Source organism: Ailuropoda melanoleuca, chromosome 20 (genome assembly GCF_002007445.2).
Source record: "Ailuropoda melanoleuca isolate Jingjing chromosome 20, ASM200744v2, whole genome shotgun sequence".
NCBI classification, from domain to species: domain Eukaryota; kingdom Metazoa; phylum Chordata; class Mammalia; order Carnivora; family Ursidae; genus Ailuropoda; species Ailuropoda melanoleuca.
Window position 1 is genome coordinate 25,555,294 of NC_048237.1, and position 26,392 is coordinate 25,581,685.

General features: G+C 43.6%; 3 protein-coding genes across 13 annotated transcripts in view; 1 reads left to right on the forward strand and 2 right to left on the reverse strand.

Moving 5' to 3' along the window:
• Positions 1-1,082, reverse strand: part of SOS2 (SOS Ras/Rho guanine nucleotide exchange factor 2) — a 127,479-nt gene extending 126,397 nt beyond the window's left edge. For 5 of the 7 annotated variants that reach the window (XM_034648589.1, XM_034648585.1, XM_034648586.1 and 2 more), the window contains exon 1: positions 808-1,082. In XM_034648589.1, coding sequence (XP_034504480.1) covers positions 808-947 — 140 coding nt within the window. In that variant the 5' untranslated portion in view covers positions 948-1,082. The other 2 variants (XM_034648588.1, XM_034648590.1) reach the window with 2 other exon arrangements.
• A 67-nt stretch (positions 1,083-1,149) lies between these two features.
• DMAC2L (distal membrane arm assembly complex 2 like) lies at positions 1,150-11,342 on the forward strand. Of its 2 annotated transcripts, XM_019802575.2 has the most exons (6): positions 1,189-1,294; positions 7,485-7,693; positions 7,814-7,925; positions 8,813-9,021; positions 9,606-9,777; positions 11,210-11,342. In XM_019802575.2, exons 3-6 carry the CDS (start codon positions 7,819-7,821, stop codon positions 11,322-11,324), a joined length of 603 nt encoding a protein of 200 aa, XP_019658134.1. In that variant the 5' UTR covers positions 1,189-1,294; positions 7,485-7,693; positions 7,814-7,818; the 3' UTR covers positions 11,325-11,342. The 2 variants fall into 2 exon arrangements, with proteins under 2 accessions (XP_019658133.1, XP_019658134.1); XM_019802574.2 differs by lacking the exon at positions 7,485-7,693 and having other exon boundaries at positions 1,150-1,294.
• Positions 11,343-13,006: 1,664 nt separating this feature from the next.
• CDKL1 (cyclin dependent kinase like 1) overlaps positions 13,007-26,392 on the reverse strand; it is a 55,708-nt gene continuing 42,322 nt past the window's right edge. For 2 of the 4 annotated variants that reach the window (XR_004622195.1, XR_004622194.1), the window contains 6 exons: positions 24,885-24,975; positions 24,067-24,267; positions 21,534-21,616; positions 18,687-18,743; positions 16,323-17,331; positions 13,007-15,510 (listed from right to left, as the gene is read on the reverse strand). Coding sequence is in view for 1 of the 4 variants with exons in the window: in XM_002921994.4 (XP_002922040.2) it covers positions 15,403-15,510; positions 17,176-17,331; positions 18,687-18,743; positions 21,534-21,616; positions 24,067-24,267; positions 24,885-24,975 (696 nt within the window). In the remaining 3 variants the exon portion in view is untranslated. The remainder of the gene's footprint in view (positions 15,511-16,322; positions 17,332-18,686; positions 18,744-21,533; positions 21,617-24,066; positions 24,268-24,884; positions 24,976-26,392) is intronic. The other 2 variants (XM_002921994.4, XR_004622196.1) reach the window with 2 other exon arrangements.

A 26,392-nucleotide genomic window follows, 5' to 3' on the forward strand; every position in this document is an offset into this window, starting at 1 on the left:
ATGGTCTACATACCCCCACTGACTCACAAATCCTATCCCACTCTAATCCCCCTCCAAACCACGAACACACAGCAGCCAGTCAACTTTTGAAGCCTCAACATTTAATCACTCCCTCTTCTTAAAAACCCTTTAAAAGCCTCCTAATGCTCTTAGAATAAAATTCAATGAGGTTAAAATAAAATCCCTGCTGTGATGTAGCCTCTCTCCAGCGTCATTCCACACCATGTCTATTCCACTAAAAACAGTCACACCCATCTTGTCCACCTCCTAGCTCTTGAAATAGCCGAGAGCTTTCTAGCTTTAAAGCCTTAGCATAAGCCATTCCCTCTACAGACAGCAGAGAAAGACGGAGGTTTCTAATGTGACCTCCAAATTTCAAATCACAGGACACTTAATTTGCGCAGGCTTTGCTTAGCAACTGAGCTGCTTCTCAAAGGGGCAACTCTACGCAGTGTTTGCCAGGAACTGAAGACCACCTTCGGGAGAGACCAGGCTCCTAATTGAGCCTTTCAGCTTAAGTAACCCACCCAAGAACTGACTAGGAAGCGGAGGGCTGGTATTCAAAACCGGAACTGCTCCAGACCTCTCTACCCCACACTGCCTTCCTCTTTTCATCCGGCACACAAACACAACGAATGAACCCTACAGTAACTCATGGGACGGTGGTCGGAGCCGAGGCTCCGCAGGATCCTGACCTTCTCTTACGCCCGCACGGGGAAGCAGAGCAGGGGCAGAGGTCCAGCAAGAGGCACCTCAGAGACAAGCAGCAGCAGCACAGGCGACGAGGGCAGGCCGGCGGCTACTCACCGGGTGCTGGCTCTACGGAAACCTTGGCACAGCGGCCAGGGTCTCCCCTGCGCCGGCCGGCACGCCGCGGAGAAGCCGCCGGGGAAAACCCCGCGGGCGCGGCCGCAGGCTCCGCTCAGGTAACGCAGAGCCGGCGCCATGGCCTGCGCCCCCTCCCTGCCGGCCCTCAGCTCCCAAAGCTGGCCCCTCGGGCCGGACGCCGCGCGGCTCCGGCGCGCTCTAGCCCCGCCTCCCACTCAGCCGCCAATGAAGAGCGCGTCTGCGCCCCACGTGGGAGCGGCGCTAGTGGCCAATGCACGTGCGCGGCTCCGGTGCGTTCTAGCCCCGCCTCCCACTCAGCCGCCAATGAAGAGCGCGCCTGCGCCCCACGTGGGAGCGGCGCCAGTGGCCAATGGACGCGCGCGGCGGAGGGCGAAGGGCGAAGGGCAGGCCGGCGGCGCCGTGGTCGCGGGGCGCGCTGGCTCGTTCCCTCCTTTCCTCCGGCGCTGTGAGTAGAGGAGTTAGGCCCCGAGCGAGGCGGAATTAGGGTGGCGCTTACGCTCTGCCCTTTTCCTTCTCCCACTGGTGGGCAGACGGAAAAGCTGGCCTGTCTGGCCTGTCGAGTCGGACGGCCTCAGTCTTCACCAACCAGCGTCGTCGGGGCTTTGGGAGAAAGTCGGGGGGTTTACGGGGGGTGAAAGCTGTCCTCTGGGCGGGCCCAGCTGCCTCCCTGCCCCCGGCTCGGCCCCGCCCCCGCCCCCGGAGGCAGTTGCTGGTCACGGGCGGTCTCCGTCCCCGCCCCCGCCGGGCCGAGTGCCCACTGAGGGGCGCTGCCTGTCCGGCCCTGGCTCCGGATGGAGGCTCTTTGTCTCTGGTCTTGTTTTTGTGGGGCTCCTGGCAGGGTCCTTTTTGGTGCTGTAGATATCGAGCGCCCAGAAGAACCAGGCGGCTCGGTCCCTGCCACCATTTAGCAGTCTGCTGCTTTATCTTAGATACTGCGTCGAGATACGGTTTTAAATATGCTGTGTGGGGCTGGGTGCAGCGACTCGCCTGTACAGGTCTCTTCACCCCTTTCCTTATCTGTAAGGTGCGGGAAGTGGGCTGTGTAATCCCTAAACCACCATCTGACCGTAAAGTTAACGCGATTCACAGTTACCTTGGCAGTTCAACACCCGTACTCTGTGCTTGGTGGCAATGTTTAATTTTTAGGGTCAGGACAGCTGAACAGAACAAAAGTAGAATGTTAAAAACTTTATTGTTGGAAGGACTTTGTTTGAATTTGCTTCCAGCTATTAGTCTGGTGGCTTGGGGAGGTCATTTCGCCTCTTGGCCTCAGATCCTGCGCTGGGAACTAGGAGTATGAGCCGTGTCCCTGTCGTAGGGCTGGTGTGTGGATGACATGAGATGAGGCTCCTGGGTGTTTAGCACAGTTGAAGTACAGTTGACCTTTAAGAGCAAGGGTTTGAACTATTCTGTCCACTTACGGGCAGATATTTTTCGATAAATCCAATACAGTACTGTAAATGTATTTTCCTTAGGATTTGCTTAACGTTTTCTTTTCTTTAGTTTATTATAAGAATACAATATATAGGGGCGCCTGGGTGGCTTAGTTGGTTAAGCATCTGCCTTCAGCTCAGGTCCTGATCCCAGGGGCCTGGGATGAGCCCCACATCCAGCTCCCTGCTTGGGAGAGTTAGCTTCTCCCTTTCTTTCTCCCTCTGCCTCTTCCTCTGGCGTGTGCTAACCTCTCCCTCTCTCTCAAATACATAAATAAAATCTTAAAAAAAAAAAAAAGAAAATACAGTATATAACATGCAAAATATGTGTTCACTGTGTTACTAGGGTTCTAATCAAACAGGAAGCTGTTAGTTAAATTTGAGGGGTCAGATCTTACATGCATATTTCAGCAGCTAGGGGGATGGTTGCTCAAGGGAGTACTGGATAAATTACTGCTTTTAGTATGTTTAAATGATTTTACTTCGTGGACAGTTGACTATTTGTGAAAACAATGTAGAATGTTACTTGCTTTTTCCTTCACAAATGGGAAAAAAATAAATCATTATTTGTTAAATTCAGCTTTTCGTTCTGAGATAACTGTAGAGTTCCATACAGCTGTAAGGAACAACAGAGATCCCGTGTACCCTTTACCTATTCTCCCCCAGTGCTAACATCTTTTTTTTTTTTTTAAGATTTTATTTATTTATTTATTTGACAGAGACAGCCAGTGAGAGAGGGAACACAAGCAGGGGTAGTGGGAGAGGGAGAAGCAGGCTTGCCGCTGAGCAGGGAGCCCGACTCGGGGCTCAATCCCAGCTCTGGGATCATGACCTGAGCCGAAGGCAGACACTTAATGACTGACCCACCCAGGCGCCCCCCACTGCTAACATCTTGCAAAAATATAGTACAGTATCATAACCAGGAAATTGACATTGATACATTCTGTTGATCTTATTCAGATTTCCTCAGTTTTACATTTGTGTGTGTATTTGGTTCTATGTAGGTTTCTTTAAGATTTTATTTTTTTTATTTGACAGAACACAAGCAGGGGGAGTGGCAGGCAGAGGCAGAGGGAGAAGCAGGGAGCCCAGTGCGATCCCAGGACGCTGGGATCATGACATGAGCCGAAGGCAGACATTTAACCGACTGAGCCACCCAGGCGCCCCAGTTCTATGTAATTTTTATCACATATGTAGGATTGTTGCGTTGCACCACAGTCAAGCTACAACATGCTTTCCTCACCACAAGGGATTCCTCCCAGTGCCCTTTTGTAACTATCCTTCACTCCTGCAGGGCACCCACTCCCCAATTTGTTCTCCTTTCTAAAATTTTGTCATTTCAAGAATGTTCTCTAAACAGAATTATAAGGTATGTAACTTTTTGGAATTAGCTTTTATAATCCCTTGAAATCCATCCAAATTGTATGTATCAAAGGTTTATTCCTTATTGCTGATTTCATGGCATGGACGAACCACAATAGGTTTAACATTCACCCATTGAAGGACATCTCAGTTCTAGTTCTTAGCTATTTGGAATAAAGCTGCTATGAACATCAGTATACTGCTTTTTGTGTGAGCCTGTTTTTGTTCTGTGGGATAAATGCCCAAGAGTCCAGTTGCTGGATCTTACATATGATAAACACGTTTAGTTTTGTAAAAAATTGCCAAACTGTTTTCCAGAGTGGCTGTATCCAAAAGCAATGTTTGTGATCTGGTGTCTCCTCATCACCAGTGATTGGTGGTGGCACTATTTTTTATTTTAGCCACCCTGTTAAGTATGTAGTAGAGATGGTTATTTTTAGTTTGCACAGGATGTAGTTGATTTGCTACTAGGTTAAATACAAAATTATACATTTCTGTGGTCTGTGGTCAGACCCTCATGGGACACTTGAACCCAAAGTAGTGACTTGTTTACCCTGTGATTTTGAGTACATGTTTCTTAGTTGAGCAAGGTGAAAGAACTCACAACACACGTGCTCTTTGTATAAAACCTTCTTACCCTCTCCCCTAGGTTTGACCGTACATTAATTTGTTTCAGTTAAGTAATTTCAAATCAAGACCTCATCGTACATTCATTCATGCGCCCCATAATGTCTTTGGTATGACATTTATATTCATGACACCACCCTCAGCTGAGAATTTGTATCATCTTCCGTCTGTGTCAGAACCTATAAGGTGTTACTTCAATGAGCCCCATGTGATATTGACCTAGGAATGGCTTTGGGGAACTTTGCTTCCAATTCCTAATGAATTCTTCAGTTCTATTTCATTAGACTTTCCACATCTCACGAATAAGAATTGGCATCACTGATTTGCAGTGAGGTGGGGCTGTAATTTTGGGGAAGATCTCCCCAATTCCAATACCACCCCATCCCTCCAAATTTTATTTACCCTCAAGAACTAGTTCTTTAGTTCAGTCTTTTGAACACTTAGTTAGCCATCACTTTGAATAGCCCAGCTAAGTAAAAACAGAACTTCCACTTGGAGGAAAAAAAAAAAAAACAACTTACTGTTTTTTATGCAAATGGGAACTCTCAACCAAACACTCAGAAACATTTTGTGTATATCCTATTTTGAATTAAACATTAGAGATCTGGCCTTCTCTAAGTTGCAAGCATAATTGCAATTTTTAGAAACATGTGCTCTAAGCCAGGTTCTGATAGTAAGAAGGAGCTTTTTAAGATGATTTTTAATTTCTGAATTACTTATAATTTAGTAGTGGCTTTTTTTTTTTTTAACTTGCTGTTAACTTTTTTTTTAACTTGCTGTTAACTTTTTTTTTTCCCCATCATTAGAGCTAAATTCACCAACTCACCACTAGAGGTCTCCGCTTTCCTTATAGAAAACATTCCCAGGGGCAGCTGCTTGAATTCCTCTGAAATTTCTAAAATCAATTAGCACAGGCACAGTTGAGAATGTAAAAACCTACCAATTTACTTTTTTACCTTTATTGCTAAGTAAAATTTTTATAGTCATGTTTAAATTATTTTAAATATAACATCTAATATTTTTGGAGATCATGGTGTAAATTTAGTCTTTCCTTTAAGCTGAATTACAAGGTGAACCAAAATGAATCAAGGAAAAGTACTCAATTTTCACAAACCAGTCTAACTATCTGCTTAATAACAGTCTCTCTGGTTTTACCTTTCTCTATGGAAATATACCAACCATTGAAGATTACTAATTTGCAAATATATATTAAACTCTTGCATTAGAGGGATGGGAATGTGCTAGGTGCTAAGAAAAATGGCAATGAATAAGATGTGATCCTTGCTGTCCTCTTTGTTCTGCATACTTTTTTTCTGCCTAACTCGAAGCTTTTTTTTTTTTAAGATTTTTTTAATTTATTTATTCGACACAGAGAGAGAGACAACCAGCGAGAGAGGGAACACAAGCAGGGGCAGTGGGAGAGGAAGAAGCAGGCTCCCAGCAGAGCCCAATGTGGGGCCCGATCCCAGGACTATGGGATCACGCCCTGAGCCGAAGGCAGACGCTTAATGACTGAGCCACCCAGGTGCCCCTAACTCGAAACTCTTAATTATCCTTTAAGACCCATCTCAAAAGACACCTCTAGTGCGAAGCCTTCCCTTCACTTCCTCCTCTAGGCTCTCACAGAACTTGTTCATACCTCTATTAAGACATATTGCATGTTATGTATTTGTTTTTATGTTGTCTTAAGACATATTGCATGTTATGTATTTGTTTTTATGTTGTCTGTCTTCATTAGACTATACATTCTATGAGGACAAGAAACCTTGTCTTTCTGTGTCTTTGTTTTTGTAATCTCACCATTGTATCTCTGGCACTAAGTATAGCAGACATTCAGTAAATACTTATTGAGTGAATGAATGGATGGATGGATGGAGATGGCATTTGAATGAGGCCTTGAGGTTGGGTAAGATTTCCACAGACAGGATGGGGACGTGGGGTGGGGAGGGACAGTAAATAGGACAGCCTGAGTTGAAGCTGGAAAGCCCAGATAAATGAGATTGGCAGCTAGTAGAGTTATCAAAGTTGGGCACAGGTGGAGAGAGCTTTAACAAAAAGCTAGGAAGGGCTGAGAACAAGAGAGCAATAGCAGAGGGAGGTTTGCAGGAATGAAGGCAGATGGGGGTGGAAAAGAGATGAAGAGGAGTGCCTGGGTGGTTCAGTTGGTTAAACGTCTGCCTTCTGCTCAAGTCACGATCCAGGGTCTTGGGATCGAGCCCCACATCAGGTTCCTTGCTCAGTGGGGAGTCTGCTTCTCCTTGTCCCTCTGCCTGCTTGTGCTCTCTAATAAATAAATAAATAAATAAAATCTTAAAAGAGATGGAGAGGGGAGATGATCCCAGGTTCTGCTCTCAGACCTCATCTCACTGTTCTAGAACCTCAACACCTTCAGTCACTTCTTAGCTCTAAGGTTCTCACTCAGGCCTCTTTCTAGTCTTCTTATTCCCCAGTTCTAGTACCATCCAGGACTGGGGGGGAAGCCCTGGACTGGAAGGAGGAAGAGCTAGGTTCAAGTTTCAGTGCTACCATCAATTAGCCATGAAACATTGAGCAAGTCCTTTTCTATGCATGCATTTATTAATACCCCACCTTGTTCCAGAAAGGATTTAGGGTGTCAGCAAGTTACTTAATGTCAGGGCTTCAGTTTCCTCATCTCTAAATGGTCTAGGTGGTCTAAGTTCCTTCCAATTCTCCCATTTTGTGACTCTGATTCTAATGATTTGTTGGTTATCTCCACTTAGAAGTTCTGCTAACACTTCATATTTAGAATATGAAAAACTGGGGATCGAGGTGGCGGAAACCTACAACCTGTCCTCCTGACACTGACTTCTGTTAATGATGTCACCATCCAGCTGGTGACCTGGGACCAAAACTTAGTGTCCTCTTCAACTATTCTGTCCGTTGCCCCAGCATCTCACTGAGCCATGTGGAATCCACCGTGGAATGTCATTCCCATTCTTCTCCCACTTGGTCCTTTCCCATGGCCACATGTGGTTGAAGCCCTTGTAAGCTGTCTCTCTGTTCTGTTCTATTGACCCTCATTCTTGATGCTGTTGACCAAGTACTATTCTGAAGCAGAGCTCTAACAATGCCAGTGTTCTTGGCTAAAACCTCAGTGACCCAACTGCCTGCAGCAGACAGTCCAAATTCCCTTGCTGATCATGTGCCACCCTTCCTGATGTGACTGTGCAAATTATCCACCTCTCTTCCCAGGTTGCCCCTATCCTCACCAAACAGAACTACAACATGCCTTAAACATCTGCTGGCAGTCTTGTGGGCAGACTCCAATTGAGGGTTGAAAAGTGCAACTTAACATCAAGGCTGGAGGGAACCTTAGAGACCATCCGAATCCAGCCCCTCTTTTCTGCAGCGAAGAAACCAAGAAGCAGAGACAGGAGTGACTTGCTCAATAACTTTGAGTGGCAAGTGACTCAGCTTTATTGGCACAAGAGCATTGACTTTGAAATTGTGTAGTGAATTACTGGATGTATGGGACTCGGATTGCCAGCTAATCTAATATGAATACTGTTTTGTGTGTCTAGATTGAATGATGCTGTTTGGAAAAATTTCCCAGCAGTTGTGTGGCTTTAAGAAACTCCCATGGTCATGTGATTGCAGAAACTTCTGGGGCTGGTTGAATGCAGTGTTTAATAAGTAAGTTACTCTAACTGAAGTGAAGAAACATGGGGATTATTACAGCTAGATGAGTTGCCAGTAGCTAATTTGGTTATTTCTTGTATTTCAAATGCTTTTTTGTACAGTGTGTGCAATAGGATCCTAATTTTGTTTAAAAACAAATAAAACATACAAACATTGAATAAAGGCCAGAAAAATAGATTACAAAATATTAACTATGCTGTAGGAGTTCAGATTTTTCTCATCTGTCCTTTTGATGCCTTTCAAGTTTTCTAAAATGAAAATAATATTATTTTCATAACCGGAAAAGCTCAGCAAATGTAATTTCAGAATATTCTATGGCTTCTTAAAGGATATAGTTAGCCTTCTGAATACTACCAAGGGGATTCAAGTTTTTAAAAAAGTGGGTCACATGCTTTGAAATACCATTTTGAAGCCAATGAAACTAATCTTGTTGCTTAATACAGCTTTAACACAACTAGAGAAAAGGGCACATGTAGAAATTAGTATCACTTAATGAGATTAATTTAAACATAGATTCAAAATTATTCCCTTTTATATTTTATCATTAATGAAAACAATGACCAGGTACAGTTATTCACTCACTACGTGGTTACTATGTACTTCCTGGGGTCAAGCTTGGTTCTACATATGAATCAATGAAGACGCATGTGTTTCTGATAAATTCATATAAAAGTAATAGGCCTTGACTGAGTTCAGTTGGAAACAAAAACAAGGGAGCAGGAAGAGCCGTCGTATGTTTTTTTACCTGGCTCTTCCTAATATACGTATCTCCTTCCTCAGTCAATTTGAAAGGAGAAGTTGTTGAGATATTTATGCTGATGACTAAAGTTAAGCAGCTAGTGAGTATACTAAAAACGAACTGCTTTTGTTCTCTTGCCAAGAGTGGATCATGAACGCATCAAGGACGTGGGACCCGATAGGGCGGCATCCGAGTGGCTGCTGCGTTGTGGGGCCATGGTGCGCTACCATGGCCAGGAGAAGTGGCAGAAGGACTACAACCACCTCCCAACAGGACCTCTGGACAAATACAAGATTCAGGCGATTGATGCCACTGACTCTTGTATCATGAGAATTGGGTTTGATCACCTGGGTAACTACCCTGTCATTTGCTTATGGGAAATGTAGGTGATTTGCAGTGACATTTTGTTGCATTTGACTCACTGTTAGAGTCATAGGTGTGTTCCTTTTTGCCCTTTCCAGTACCATCCAGTCTTTATTCCTGTGTGTGATTCTTTAAAGTTAAATAGAGATTACAAACACCTTCTTCTCCTTTCTCCCTTCACTAAGCTTGTCTCTACATGCCTTTATTTCGTGCTTATTGGTTTAAAATTCAAGGCCTTGCTTGTCAAACTTCCTTTGTCAAATTTCTGTCACTTGAGAAACTCAGTAACGTAAGAATGATCATACCCATGCAGTTTCTGCTTGTACGGGCGTTTCTTTCCTCCAGTACTTGGGCATCTGATTACAGAATGGTCCTGTCCATCAACACAACCTGTATAGTGAATACCTTGTATGGTTAATAGGGTAGTTAATCAGCCAAGTCTTCCGAGGACTAAGGGGTTTCCCAGGACATAGGATTTTCACTCCTAAAACCAGAATAGTCCTGGCCACACTAGGACAGTTGGTTAACTTAATGGTAAAGCAGATTCTTAAAATGTACCTTTTATCTCCCAGAGGGCCTACAGCATGTTGAAAAAATAAGACTATGCAAGTGTCATTATATTGAGGATGGCTGTTTGGAGAGACTTGGTAAACTTGAAAATTTACAAAAAAGCATATTGGAAATGGAAATAATTTCATGTGGGAATATCACAGACAAAGGCATCATTGCTTTATATCACTTAAGGTAGGTGGTCAGTGCCCAAATGAAAACTTGATAATGAGGTTAAAATGAATAATTATAATTTAAATTAAAAAAAATTTTTTTTAAGTAAACTCTATCCGCAATGTGGGGCTCGAACTGTCAACCCTGAGATCAAGAGTTGCATGCTCTATCAGCTGAGCCAGCCAGGTGCCCTGAATAACTAGAATCTAAAACAATTGAGAAGTGGTGCCCTTTTTTAATTTGGAAGAATACATAAAATAACTTAACTTTCATCTATAAATAATACTTTCAAACAGCTAAAATTATCAGCCATAATACATTAATGCTTTATTGCATTTCTTAGGGGGCATCTTTTTAAAAAAGTATTTCCTTAATAGATATTCGTATTTTGGAGTGGCTGTTGCACTGGGGGACCATAGTGCACTACCGTGGCCAGGAGAGGTGGCAGAAGGACTACAACCACCTTATTATTAATTACAGTAATTATTATTATGAATAATTAAGGCACCTAGCATGGTAGCAGCTGCAGTAAGCAATCAGTGGGCATTTGCTGTAATGCTTCCTCTCCGTCTTTGAGAGCATTTTCCCCCATGTTCTGACAGTAACCTCAATATCACAGGAAGTTTGAGAAATTTTAAGTTTATTTTATTTTATTTTTAGTAATTTCTGTACCCAATGTGGGGTTCAAACCCACAACCCCAAGATCAAGAGTTGCTTGGGGCGCCTGGGTGGCACAGCGGTTAAGCGTCTGCCTTCGGCTCAGGGCGTGATCCCGGCGTTATGGGATCGAGCCCCACATCAGGCTCCTCTGCTGTGAGCCTGCTTCTTCCTCTCCCACTCCCCCTGCTTGTGTTCCCTCTCTCGCTGGCTGTCTCTATCTCTGTCGAATAAATAAATAAAATCTTTAAAAAAAAAAAAAAAAGAGTTGCATGCTCTTCTGACTAAGCCAGCCAGGCATTTTCCTCCCCCCATTTTTTTTAAGTTTATTTCTTTTTAGTAGACAAATTTTAAACATTGGAACCAAAAGTAGTAGATTGTCTCTTACATTAGTTGAGGCTTTGAGGCTTCATCTTTTAATGAAGTTCCTTTAAGAACTTCCCCCAATTTTTTCCCCTTTCTAGATTAAGATTCATATTTCGTATTTCACATGCAAAGGAGTTCTATGCTATAATACATATATAATATTTGGAAAGATTCAGCTAGAATTATTGATGTAATTCAGAACAACTAAACTTCCCAAGGTCTGGCTTAGTTCCTAGGATGAATTTCATTTAAAGTAGCACTCTTAAAACTGCTCTAAAAATCATTTTGAAAGTATAGTATGATATAAATGCATTCTGTGTGTAATTTTTTCTAAATGTCTTTAATGGAGTTTATGTTTAACGCTGTAAGGGTAAAGGCCGACTGAGGTAAATTTTTTTCCTTCTTTTTTTTTTTTTTTTTTTTTTTGCAGAAACCTCAAGTATTTGTTGTTAAGTGATCTTCCTGGAGTAAGAGAAAAAGAAAACCTTATCCGAACCTTTAAGACAGTACTGCCTTCTCTGGAACTAAAATTAGACTTGAAGTAAAATAATAATATTCAGTAAGTGTCTTATTTCAATATAAAGTATCATTTGAAATTGTTGACCCTAAACAGCAATAAATATTATATAATCATCAACAGACCTTGAGGACGTCATATCATGACATTTCAGAAGCAGAGAGTTCATCATGTAGAAAATAAATATTCAGACATGACTCACTGAAGTTACTAAGTTGGAAGTAAAAATCTATGCACATTAAATCATGTCAAGAAAAATGGAAACCAGGTACCAGTTTAATTCTAATATATTCCTCATTTTATATAAATATCTATGTAGGTAACTCTTGAGGTAGATAATGACAGTTCTTTAAAGTGATTTAGGGGCACCTGGGTGGCTCAGTTGGTTAAGCGTCTGCCCTCAGCTCAGGTCATGATCCCAGAGTCTTGGGATCAAGCCCAGCATCGAGCCCCACGTCAGGCTCCTTGCTCAGGCGGGAGCCTGCTTCTCCCTCTTCCTCTCCGCCTGCTTGTGCTCTCTCCCTCTCTGTCAAATAAATAAAATCTTAAAAATATATATTTAGGGGCGCCTGGGTGGCACCGCGGTTAAGCGTCTGCCTTCAGCTCAGGGCGTGATCCCGGCGTTCTGGGATCGAGCCCCACATCAGGCTCCTCCGCTAGGAGCCTGCTTCCTCCTCTCCCACTCCCCCTGCTTGTGTTCCCTCTCTCGCTGGCTGTCTCTATCTCTGTCAAATAAATAAATAAAATCTTTAAAAAATATATATGTATATATATATATTTTAAAAAACTAAAAAAATAAAGTGATTTAAATGTGCAACACAGATACTCTTTATTGTACTTTATCAGTAATTTATATTACTGTTACCTTTTAAAGTTATTGAAGCACATTACTATAAATGTACAATTATGAAAAACTGAAAGCTAAATTTCAGATTCATTGATGGACTCAATTATGAAAGGCAGACAGTGGTTGTTGAGGTGTTCATATTGCTTCCCAGGATTTGCATGCATTTCTCATGATCCTGCATTCCTGTGTTCTTTGTAATATACACCTTTCTCTGGCTACTTTGTCTATTTTGTAAGCTTAGTCTAGGGTCTCATTAGAACTAGACGTAAATACTTGCCTGAATTCAAATAGTTCTGCTGACTGCAATAGAACAGAGGAAATGATCATGAAGTCCAGCACAGTTATACTTATTTTTTGCTTAAAATATTGCTTTAAATAGAAAATTTTAACATGTCAATTAGAAACTAATTTTTATTCCCCCACGTATGTTGGATACTGCTTCCTATGAGCTCAAGGGACATCAAAAAGAGGTGTAAGTGCAAAAAAAAAAAGTATAAGCACAAAATTCAGTTTATATCTAGAAAGCAGTGACAAAGAATATCATACATGGATAAAAACAGATCTTTATTTTTACCGGCTTGAAATGGCCCTGCTTCTATTACTGTTAATTATATGCCAACTTGTTTGTAGATTTCTGTATATTTGGTTTGAACATTATGCTCGTAACTATAACCTTGACCAGAAATAATTTTATTTTATTTTTTTTTTTTTTTTTAAAGATTTTATTTATTTATTTGACAGATAGAGACAGCCAGTGAGAGAGGGAACACAAGCAGGGGGAGTGGGAGAGGAAGAAGCAGGCTCCCAGCAGAGGAGCCTGACGTGGGGCTCGATCCCGTAACGTCGGGATCACGCCCTGAGCCGAAGGCAGACGCTTAACCGCTGTGCCACCCAGGTGCCCCCAGAAATAATTTTAAAACAAACACTGTATGATGCAGCATTCGGGTAGAAAAATGAATTTTAGTTGTGTTTAGGAAGCAGCTTATGTAACTAGCACTTGCCATGAATGATACACTATTTACAAATAAAATTGCCACTATCATTTATAAAATCAACACAGTCAATTAAAAAAAAGACTAGGATGGAGAACAGCTTCGTGCGAGACAGTGGGGACCCCGTCCTGAACGAAGGGCTACAGCGGTGGTTAAATTAAGCACTGGTACACAGTTCCTAGAACTTATTAGAAAAAACGAACGCTTCCGTCTCAGATTTGTTTGATTACTGTGTGGCGAGGCAACCAATTCACCAGGATCTAGCCCAGAACTACTTCTGTCTTCTGGATGGTTTTCTATAAAACCGCCGAACAAACTAGTGATCTGCCTCGTCAAGTGCATTGTTTTGGGTTAAAAAGGGAAACAGAAAACGTAAACAGAAGTGGGATGTCCTTCCTTGTCATTTGAATCAAAGCCACAGAAGAAGAATTGGATAACGCTAGGACTAGTATTTAACCCCCTGTCAGCTCTTTGCAAGAAGCTACATACATCAGGGGCCTTAGGATATCATTAAACCAGCTGGAGTAGCCAAAAATATGTTTTTAAAGATTTTATTTATTCACTTGACAGAGATAGAGACAGCCAGCGAGAGAGGGAACACAAGCAGGGGGAGTGGGAGAGGAAGAAGCAGGCTCATAGTGGAGGAGCCTGATGTGGGGCTCGATCCCATAACGCCGGGATCACGCCCTGAGCCGAAGGCAGACGCCTAACGACTGCGCTACCCAGGTGCCCCTGGAGTAGCCAAAATTATTGAACAGATGCCTGAATTTGGTGAGTTACTTAGCAGTAAGTGAATAAAGTCAAATGCTGTCACGAAGGAAGTTAACTAGAGCAGTAAACTAATTGGAGCAAGTAGAAATGTTTTGAAGAGACAGTAAAATAGAATTTCAAAAACCATGGCTGGGAACCACTAAGGAAAGAGCAGCAGCCCATCAGCCGAAACTGGCAGTGAGCTACAAGACACAGACGTGAGCTTCATCCTGCCCCTGTGGCAGGGGACGATTCCAACGCTTTTGGAATCGGAGCGGCAGGCCAAGTCGAAGCTAATTATACGTCATCATTTTAGGTATCGTGATACAAAGCTAGGAATCCTCAGTATCATTTTGGACTATTTTCTAATTAGTCGTTACCAGTTCTTAGCATAGTGTATGTACACACGTGCACACACGTGTAGGTATTTATATGTGTGTGTATATACACATATATGTGGGTATGTTTTATATACACATCCATATATATGTACAGTACACACACATACAGTATCAAAAGGTATTTCAGGGACAATACCCGTTTACAACCTAATGTCTTTCATGGTCCGAGTAAAAACTCACAAGAAATTTCTTCCAAAACCCAGATCATTATAGAGAGTCCTGCCTGTGGATCTGTCTCCAAGTCTGAGGCAGAGCTGGACACAATGAAGAACTTACCACTTTCAGGCCAATAGGCTCAGTTCCCGTGCAGCCTGCAGGTCTTGTTCTATGCCTTGATCGAGCCTTGGTCAGCTGTCAGCCTTCACACCATTGTTTGTAAGGGAAATTGGGTCACCTGGAGGTGGGTTATGTAAACCCAACTTGCCTGCAAAAATGACTAAGGTGCAGCCTTTACTAAAGGTAAAGACAAAAGTATATGTAAGAAATGTCTATTAACATCATGAAATATGTAAGCAAATAATTCTGTTACAATAATCCATGATTTTAAGTATTTTGAATGACTCTTAAATATTCTAAAAATGTTTTAAAATATAAAAATCTAGAGATAGAGCAAGGAGGAAATAGAATAGTAAGCATTTTGATTTCAGGAACTAAAACTCTTCTTAAATATGATGTTGAGACAGTCTGAAAGGCAGGGGATAGGACTCGAGGCAAAAGGGCCACAAGAAATACATACGGGTGTTCTGTAATCCATTCTTCACTTGGGTCACGGGGTACAATGGAAGCATAAACCCTTCTTACGTTGCTCATTTTGCCCGAGATAGGGGCAGTAAGTAGAGTTTATATTTCTGTCCATTAGCTCAGCTACTTAGATACAACAAAAATGCAAGTGAAAATCCAAACTAGTGTTTCCTTTCCGTTCCAGTCACCATCGTGAAGCCTGGAAGGCTGCGTCCGGAATTTCCCTTCCTGTCCTGCCAGGTGGCCCCCCCCTTTGTTCCTTAGGTTTTCTCCTGATGATCTTTCAACATGGTGATTGTTTTTAAGCAAATGTATGCGTTTCGTTTTCTCCAAATGATTGATTAACGCCTTTTTCATCATCCATCTCCACGCTCCTTAAATGTTTGCAAATTGGTAGTTCGGTTTCCTGACATTCCAGTAGTACTTCTTATTATCCAAAGCTGGAAGGAAGCTGCCGCTAGCCGGCTGAGGTGGGCCCTGTAACTGCAAATACAAAACGCACCATGAGGTTTGATGCCGTGCGCTCTTTTCATTATTGAGAACATATCACAAAAGAGGTAAATATGTCAGTTTTTCAGCACAGAGATACTTTTTCTGCATAGAATCCAGGACCTGAGGGAGGACAAAATGTTTAAATTTGTTCCCTTTTTCCTTTTGAAGATTTATTTTATATTAAAAAGCAAAACATGCACATTCAAGAAAATTTAGAGAATATGAAAAAGAAAAATTGACATGTTAACATTATTGGGAAAAAAACCCAGAGATTTACAAGAGGTAAGAGCTTGCTGGGGCCTTAGGGATCATTTAAGCCAATGCTTGTTTTCACAGCAAAGAAAACGGACATCTGGAGCACTTAAGTGATTTGCCCCCATACCCCTTAGTTCAAAAGGCAAAACTGTTCCCATCACACTCCCAGAAAGTGTGTGAATTTATTGTCAATATCAAATGAAAGTAAGGAGAACATACAAAAAGTGTACGTATTTTGTACTACATGGCCTTAGGTATCTGAAAAGTGGTTACTTTCTAATACTTCAAACAGTTGAACCCTTCAGGACATATATGCAATACATCAATTAGTGGGTTCCCCTATTCTTTCACATAGAAATAGTCCCATTAAAGACCCTTTACTCTTGAACACAAAGGAACAGCAACCTAAGTGGTAACTCTGCAGGTGGGGGCGATTGTCTGTCTGGCCTGTTCTGCTACCTGGGTCATCTATGACAGAGAACAAAATAAAGCTTTCTTAATTGTATAACTCGGGTCTCTCTCAGTGGGACCCTCAGTTTATGCCGTACCTGTTCCTCATGGATTGTCCATCCTCTTCTCTCCTCCAAACCTCACACGCACCCCCCAGATGCCATTCAGCACCCTGGGCAGGGGGGGCTGCAAAGGGAAAGACTAGGGCATAATAATTTCTAGATTAAGGGCTCCCTAAGCAGATCCAGAAGGGGCCAGGAGTAGCCAGCTCATCTCAGTTGTGGTTCCAACTGCAGTCCATTCTGATTACTAGGGCTTTCGGCTTCTACCAAGACGCTTACTGTAAAGCTACTCGGCCTGCGTCATCCAGTCGTGTTCTGCACAGGCTCCCAGTGTGCAGCTGGGGTGCTAGTCTCTGACAACGGAAGCTGGTCCGCTGATACCGCCGAGAGCACGATCACCCTATCTACCCTAGCCAACTCTGACGATCGAAGGATTCGAGGGAAAACGGTTCCATTTTTGGATCCACCTGGGCTGTCAGTCAATACGGAAAGTACACATGATGACAGACAGCTGCCTGGGATACTCTGGATTTCATTCTCCAGAGCACAAAAAGCAGGCTCCGAGACACTCACACTCGTGTACGGGTCTACGCCCTGTGCTCTTGCACAACAACCCCCCCCCCAGCTGCCCTGCGGCAGCAGGGAAGGACCCACAGGGCAAGGACCCCTGCAGGATTCAGGAGAAGGGGCCCTCTGAGGCAGACGCGTCTGGAGCCCTGGCTGAGAGCTCCTTCGACCTTCCTCCCGGTGCTGGACGGAGGGTGCTGGAGCTGCAAGCCGCACCTGCCACCTCAGGTCGAGACGCGGGCTGTCTGTACCAGGTGGCAGGCGCGAGACCATTTGAAGCTGCAAGCCTGGCTGCTTCCGGAAGAGAGCGCCCTGCGCTTACCCCGGGCAGGTGCGTGCGGCTCGTCCTCAGGGTCTTCCTCACTGGTCGGTCAAGCTCTTCGGCCGGAGCCCCCACTTCTCTGATGCTGTCAAAATACGGGTGCTGCAGCAGCTGCTCACACGTCAGTCTCTCAGCAGGATCCATGTGGAGACAGCCCTAAAGGAACAGAAAAAGTCCCCATTCTTACTTCTTTACAATTGTGTTAACTTAGTAAGATTTTTTTTCTTCTTTGAACCCCTGGGTTGGGAACAGGAAGGGGGAAAAGTAGGAAAAACGCACCAAGCATGATTTTAGTTCCTTCCACAATTATTCCTAAATGGATAACCATGTAATAAGTAAATACATAGTTTCTAGAAACAGTGACCAAAAACTTACTGTCTTCACTTTGTTCTGTTGTGGAGGTAGTTGGCGCTCTGCCCTGAGGGAGTAGGATATGATTTTTGAGTTCACCTCAGTATCCAACTGGAATAATCCACTTAACCAATTTGGTCCCTTGTATATACTCGGTAAAAATGAAGGTTTTTATTTTAAAAATAATACCTACAATTGGTAAAAATAAAATTCATACAGAATATAGCAAAGTCTCCTCACCACTCTAGTTCTGTCGTTCCCCCTTCCAGATTCAGCTTCTCCTTTTTCTCTGGTATATTCTTCCAGAAATAGTCTATGTATTACAGCATACGTATGCACCCATGGAAGGAGAGACATAATATTCATGCCTTTGTGTTGCGTCATTCCTAACTATTTGCATTAAGTAGGCCAACCGGCTCATACTTGGATAGATTAAATCTCACAATTATATACCCCAAGGAACTCTCTCAATTTTTTTTTATAAATGCATCGGTGAATGTATTAAATGCTTTAAAATGGGTGGGGCATGGACTGTAACTTGCAAATATTTTACTTGGTAACTGATTTTACATAAGAGCTATATATTTCTGAGAATCAAATTTTAAAATAAAAAAAATCCTACTTCAAATATACTAGAGGGGGGCAACTCTTTGTGCCCACGGGTCCTATACCCATGCTTTAATAAAACCACCTTTTGCACCAAAACAAAACAAACAAAAAATATACTAGGGGGTTGGCTATTTAAATGGATCGTATGGGGCACCCCCTCACTCCTTCCTCGGGGGCTTTGTACTATCACTTTGCTATTGCTCAATAAGCCTTGCTTTGCTGTCCCCCCCAAATAAAGAAAGAAAGAATTCGATCCTATGGCCCAACACTTTTTGAAGAAAAGGGTCTCTTTGTAAGACAAGTACTGTCCCTCTGAAATGGCTTTTTTCTGTAAACTTAGATTTCAAATACAAAATGTTGGGTTTATTTAAAGTGGAAAACACCTACAGATGTTTTCATTGTAATTGAATGTGAAAAAAATTGAAAGTATTCAAACTTCTCAAAGGAGGAGGAGAACTCTAAAGGGGACACTTTTCCATTCATGGACTGACAGACTCCCTGGTGACACAGCTACTGTGTGCTTCCTGGTCTGTTAGAAGCTATGATTTTACCTTTAAGAGCCCCAGAGCAGGATCAGAGATGTTTGGAAATTTTAATTCAAGTGGTTCCTGTTTTAAAAAGAAGAAAAGAAAAGGGGGTTTTATTTACAGTATGTATCCAAAGATAAGATGACCTCAGATCAAATGTCTTCGGAGGAGGAGAAGCACCTTCCTGGCACCCTCCTCCCCTCCTCCACCCTCTGCCCACCCACCTCCCCCCGAAACAGCCGCCTTACGCCCCGTTTCACAAGCTCCTCCTTTCTCCATCTCCAAACCTCTTTTCCAGATCATCCTCCTCACCACTCCCTTCACTTCCCGGAGAACTGACGCGGGTAGCGCATTATGAGGGAACATTAATTAATGAGAGAAAAAAAACCCACTTGTGAAGCCACTGTTATTTCTTTTCTTCTGCCCCAATTTATATAACTTGCCTTCCCTCAGAATAATTTTTGGCATTTATACTGGCATTTAAAAGAGGCCCCAGTTCTTGCATTTATTGACAGTTACATAGAGGAAGCTTCAAAATAGATTTTTTTTTTTTTTTTTTTTTTTTTGCTACCTAGGTGAACAGATGCTTCCAGGTTTTTCTGGAATAAACACTGTTTTCTCCTCCCACAAGAGCCTGCTATTTCCCTGTTCATCCTACTGTTTAAAGAGTCTCCGGAGCAGACATTCATCAACCTCCCTTTGGCCATATAAGGCTATTTTGCTCCAGTCACATGCTGGAGACAATCCGGAATAACAAGCACTATGAAGCAGGAGGAATGCTGAATGTCAGGCGGACAGACAGGCCAGTTAAAGAGATACACCGCTAATAAAGGCTAATAGAGGAGGGCAGCTGGACGTATAAAAAGATGGCAGTTGTGGGCCCGAGGCCGGAGTGACCGGCCAGGCTCCTGGGTGCTGTGCACAGAGTTATTTTGCACAGGGAATCAGCCCCCAAACAGCCAAATTCCCAGTGTGCGCTTACTACTCACTGATAAGGTTAAGAGATAACAGCCTCAGTGTTGGAGTTCCCTCAGATCACCAGGGGAAAAAAAAATCCTAGAGCAGATTTGTGTTAGAACTCTGAGAGCAGCCTCGCCCCTCCCCACCCACCCCCACCCCTGCCCGATGTTTTCAAAATTTCTCCTGCTATCTCTGCTATGTTCAAGCTGAGCACTGCTGGGTACTGACAGACAGGACATTGCTGACACCGAGCTCTGCTGTCTCAGCAACAAGGCCTGGTTGGCTGTGAGAGGAGGGCCCATCCTGCCAGGTTAGCTGGTTTCCCAGCGCCAGAAGCCCGCAGGCCTCCCTCCAGCAGGGTGACCGACCGGCAGAGGGACTGGGGCACAGTTGTCCCACCTGGGAGCCCCTGCCCTGAGTTTTCCTGTGTTTCTGTCAACAGGAAACCCCCTGCAGGACCGCCTCTTGGAAACCTTGGGAAGCTTTCTACATTTATGAAGCCGGCGTTGCTTCTGAGTCTTCCCTGGTAGACAAGTGAGCAGGAAATCACTAAGTGATATTTAGTGTGGAACTGGGAATGTCCAGGTCACGAGGGAGCCAGCTGGGTCACCTCCCAGATGTCAGGTGTCATTCCTGCCTCTCCGTCCCAGCACGCTCCCAGCATGACCCACTTTTCCTATTCCTAGTGGTGCAGTGGCGGGAGGTGGTGCAGAAGGTGAAAGGCTCCAACTGTGGGACAAGCCAAGAGGTTGAGCTCACATGGAGCTTGACAGACTTTCCATCTGGAAACTGAGCAATCAGAGCCTTAGTTTCAATTTGAAAGCACCTTCCGTAGACAGTAGAAACTCATGATTTCACAAACCTTAACTGTGCTCTGAAATGTTTTTGATTATAATGCAGGCTCATCAGAGGACATTTAAAAAATATTTTAAAAAAAACATAAAGAAATCACCTACCACCACAAAGAGATACCCACTGTTCATATTTTGGTATATATCCTTGCAACCATTTATTTCACAAATGTAAAAGGCTTTGTATGATTTTCCAGAAGCTGTCATATTACTGTATATTTATTTATGTAAATAAATGTATACATGAATTGTGTATTTATTAAACATGTATTAAAATTTTGTCAAACTATATATACTGTTTTATAACCTTTTTTTTTCATTTAACAATACGTTATGGACTTTTTTTTCAGGTGAAGACATGGAAATCTAATTATTTTTACTGGCTCTGTGGCTTTTCTATTGTAAGGATATACCATCACCACTTATTTGATGAATCCCCTACTGATGGAACACTAAAGGAAACAATTTCTATTGAAGAATGCCACATATTTATGTCCCTGTCTAATGGTTTCACTGCAATAAATTCTTGAAAGTGGGTTGAGTATGCACATTTCAGATTTTTTAGTTTTAAAAAAAATGCGTATTTTTGCCACATTGGCCATAGGGGATGGACACCAGAATGAGGCTGGCCGAGCAAGTTCATCACTGCTTCTGGCCACGGTCTGGACAGTGATTCGAGTAGGGGACTCGGGCAGTGCTGGATTTTCCTAGATAAGTCATTGTGTGAGCTGCCTACAGCTTCCACTGCGGACAATGATGAACAGGCGAGGTTAGGGCAGGCGGCTCTGTGTTCCTACCCAGCATGCTGGCTAGCCTCTGCTCTCAGCAACTTCTAAATGCTCCCTGAAGGCCAGGGCCTGCTAGCCAATTTGCCCCACTTTTCTTTTTCGCGTTGAGACTAACCTTCCGATGCACAGTGGGCCATGGGGCTCAGGCAGGTGAGGAACCACCCAAATCCAGTTAGCCTGCAACTCCCCACGTAAAGAGAATGATCACCACTTATACATCAGGGTGACCTCAGCCCTGACGTGCAGAGCTCTTTCCAAATCGGGTCACTCACCATATCTTCAGGGTCTGGGATTTTCACCCCACTGAAGTACTGATTCATGCTAAATACTTGTTGGTGCCTAGGAATGAGATGTCCTTCGGAGAGAAGAAAAAGGCAGGTAAAATGAGACCAGTTAGCAAACGCTGACCTATGATTTCTCTCCATCCGTGCTCTGTCTGTGCCTACAACCAACGAAGGCTGTAGTCCGCTCTTCCGGTCAGAGGGAGGCATCAAGGCAACCCTGCACAGCATGTCCCGAGACCGCAGGGGCCGGAGCACTGTGTCAGGTGTACAGGAGGCATGCATGGTACTGAAGGCTACGAGGTAACTGCCCCTCAAGGGCTCACAGTGTATTGGAGGGATCCAAACAGCTCAGAAGCACATACACACACAAATAAAATAATGCCTTTTAAAAAAGTAGCCAACGTGCACCAAGTACAAAGCAAAATCATATTCATTGACTTCTGATGGGTCAATAGAAAAATGTATTGGCCTAGCACTTAGAATATAGTACCTGTCAATAAATATTTGAGGAAAGAAGTGGGGGTGGGGAAGAGGAAGAGAGGAAGGAAGGAAGAGGGATGAATGGAGAGAAGGAAGGAGAAAGGATAGGTGAAGGGAAGGAGGGATGGATGGAAGGAAGGAAGAAAGGAAGGAAGGGAATCCTGGAAGATCTTCTAGCTAGAAGGAATGTATTTCCAAATTGGAACCACTTTTCTTGTTTCATCAAATAGTAGTCGCTTGGAAATCCCATTTTATCTATTGCTTAGAAAGCACTTACAACATGAATCAACGGAACAAAGAAGCATTTCTACATTCTAGAGGATTATGTGAGGCTCTCGCTGCCCACATTTCATCCAAATCAGTTAAAATCACCTTCATGTAAAATTCTAGGGATATTACACGTGAAGAGGAATTTTGTTCGGAGGATATCAGGAGATAGGCAGCAGGGTGCCCCTGGGCACACTCAGGCCCCCTTGCCAAAGCGGAGCGGACAGCAAAAACCTCCCAAACAGGGCCCCAGAAATACCTGGGTATCAAACTGCCTAATTTTACTGATTTGTTTTGGCACTTTGCCTTACACTCAAATCCAAACACTGCTGTCCTGCCCCACTTTGCACAGGTGGCCAAACTGTACTCCGCACTGCCCTGCCCAGCTCCCAGCGAGCTTCGCCATGAGCGCACTGCTTGCACCGTAGTAACTCTTCCATCAGAGCGCTGGGAGTGGGGACGGGAAGAGGGTGCCCTAAAATCACTGGGGGGAACGGCAAAGGAACTCTGATTGCACCTGGAAGCACTCCAAGGCGCCTTACTGGTCACTGAAAAAACCTGTCAGCAAATACTTAGTGCCTACTGTGTGCAGACATTGGTGGAGGACAAACTGAAACGCAGACGTGACCTCACCCTCAGGTAGCTGACAGTATCTTTGGGAAGATAAAAGCGCAGCACAAGACAGCGTGAGGACGCGTACTGCAAGAGTTTAGAGGAGGACGTCTGCTTTAAGCTGGGGAGCAGTAGCTAAACTCCCTGACTTGTTTTTAGGCCTTTTTTTTTTTTCTTATTTGACAGAGACAGGGAGAGAGTGAGAGCTTTAGTACACCGAGCAAGGGGAGGGGGAAGGGCAGGGGAAGGGTGGGAAGGGGAAGAGAAGGGGCAGGAGCAGGGGAAGGGGAAGGGGAAAGGCATGGGAAAGATGGGAAACGGCAGGGGGAGGGGCGGGGGAGAAGCAGAATCCCCGCTGAGCAGGGAGCCAGATGTGGGACTCAATCCCAGGACCCCAGGATCATGACATGATCCGAAGGCAGACGCTTTAGCGACTGAGCCACCCAGGCGCCCTAAACTCCCTGACTTTTGAAGTGGGCAGTCACTTCCTTCTCTACATCTTTCATCCATCCCTCTCCTCCTCCCTCCCCCATCATACCCTAAGAGTAGAGAGAAGGACAACAAGAGTGACACCAGAAGATCCAGCCGGTTCTTCCAGACACATAGAAGGTTTAGAACCTTCTATAGCATCTGAATGATCCAGTCTAGCCTGGCAGGTAGCATGAAGGATCTCCAAAGAATGAGCCACCATAATGAAATGAACTACACGTGAAAAGCACAGTTGCATTCTGCAAACTGCTAAGCCTTTACAGAAATGTAAGCTTTTATACTGTTGCTATGATCCTTATTCAGAGCTTAACTTCATCCAAACTATAGCGAAGACAGAACCTTGTCTTTTTGGACACCTGGTATGTACTCACAATCATTAATTCTTTTTATTAAAATAAAGGTGGACCCTTTTTTTTTTAAGTAATCTTTATGCCCAACTCGGGGCTCAAGCTCATGACCGTGAGATCAAGAGTCACAGGTTCTACTGACGGAGCCAGCCGGGTGCCCCCAAATGTGGACACCTTTAATGAAATCATTTAAATAAGGTTTCTAGAGTGCCCCTCCTTCATAACCGTAAAGGGCACTGAATGAGACTGGGAACTCGGCTCTGCCCTGTATTGACATGGGTAAAACTATTCCGTTTCCCAAAAGGTGTGACAAAAGCAACACTTACCCAAGGTCTTCCTAATCAGATAGAGCTGATCCACATCTGATTTTCCTGGCCACAGAGGCACCCCTGACAGCAGCTCAGCAAAGACACAGCCAATTGCCCAAACATCTACTGGGGGGCCATACTGTGTGTCCCCCACCAAGAGTTCTGGGGAGCGGTACCACCTGGTGGCCACGTAGTCTGTGTAGTAGTCGCCCGGTCCAGCTGGCCAGTGATGGCACATGGAAAACAGAGACAACAGTGGAGACTGGACTCCAACGTGGGAGGGGGAAGACCTAAGAAATCAAGGCTGTACGCCATCCTGTGGGTCCTCTAATTCCGTGGTTCTCAGTACTGGCTGCACATTCAAACCAGGCGAAATATAGTACTTGTTCACTTACTAACGCTTGGGCCCCATCTCAGTCCAATGAGACCAGAAAGTCTGGGGGAGAATCTGGGGCGGTATCGCTATAGTTTTATGGTTACAGCTTATAGTTTCCCAGACGATTCTCATCTGCAGCCTAAGCTGAAAACCACTCTTCTAAAGTAGTATTTCTCAGAAGAACTGTTTTAGCAAAAAAAAAAAAAAAAAAAAAAAAAGGTAGAGACCAGGAGAATAACATAGTTTTTAATAACCACTTTACTGTGGTATAATTTACATATAGCATACATATTTAAAACACTGTGTGTATCCACATGTTTTCAGTAATTACAGAATTATAATTTGGGGCAAGCTCAAGCCCAAAATATATAAAAACTAGCTTTCTATAGCATCTAGAGCCTTTCTCATATAAAGAATCTTTCTGTATTTTACAATTACTTAAGAAAACATCAATACTCACTCAAAAGCCGAGCAAATCCAAAGTCACAGAGCTTAATCACTGAATGTTTTGTGATGAGGATATTTTCTGGCTTCACATCTCTATGTATGCACTAGTCATAAAAATCAAAACAAAAACAGATTATCAAGGAGAAGCTATAATATATGGGATAAATATAACTCATAAATATTTAGCAAGTATTTGAGAAATCCTTAAAAGTTCTTACTGGCCTTCCGATCAAAGGCTGCAAGACAGCAGCCTACAATAAATCTAGTACCATACTCATTATGGCCTGAATCACCCCAAATTCCTAAAGAGCCCAAAAGGACCAAAAAGGAAGAAAGGAAAAATGAAGGTAGGGTAGCCAGATAAACAACAAGTAAGTTTTTAGTGTAAGTATACCCCCCATGAAGTCTTTGGGACATACTTTTACCAGTAAGTTCTGACTGTTTATCCGAAATTCAGATTTAACTGGGTGCCTTATACATAATCTGTTTACTCTCCTGGAGGAAAAGGAAAACGTTAAAAGGCTCTGGGTGAGGCCTGCATCATGGCTGTAGGGGCTGCAAGTTGATGCATAAGCAGAATTCACAGTTCAGTTGTTTGAGAACAGAACACAGTCCCCCCGGTAAACAGGACAAGCCCTGGGTCTGCTGAGATAAGTGAGGGAAGAGAAGGGCGGGAACCAGGAGCTTGCCAAGGGACCTCCCTTCCAGCCCTTGACATTCGTCCTGACAAGATAAACAAGAGTAGGCAGTGTTTAACCTCTGGGAGGAGTCGCTAGATGTCAGCTCTGTCCCATACACAAGACTTCTTAGAGCTCCATCCACCCCCACGGGACGTAGCCCCCACGCCATAATTTAGACTCAAATCACCTGTGGTTTCCAAACCACAGCTGACATTGTTCAACAGGCTAATGTTAGAAGAGAGTTTATGAATCTTCACATGATTTTCTTATTAAATACCAATTCTCTTGGCAAAGAACAAATCAACAACCTAATTAAAGATTACATAAAAACAACATTCAGGTCAAAATCCCGTTCAGTGTTCCTAATAATCCTCACTTCTTCCCAGCCTTTTCCTCTTTGGAGAAGAATGTTGGACCCTGCTGCAATCTGAGAGACCCTCTTTCGCTTGCCCCTGAAACCCTGGGGTATTCTTGACTTTCTAGAATTTGGAGAGAGGACAGAGGTTCTTCTTGGGCCTGGCCTTGTTCTCCCTCAAAAGGACTTTCAGGGTGAGAGATCAATGTCAGTGTTTCCCCGAGGGTTTTTATTATTCTGGAAAATTTGGGGGAGAGATAATTTCTGAATTATTCTATTACCATCCATCTAGTCCAGCAATTAATGGCCCCGAGATAGCCGTTCCTCTACCACCGGCTTCGCATATTACTATAAACCGGTACGCCCATGAACATCATGACGACGGATGGTCAGAAGGACTTGCAGGCAAGAATGTGTTCCCATTCTGTTCTGAGAACTCTTCACAAGTTTCTACACCCTCCCCACATCAGCACGTGTGGCTGACCA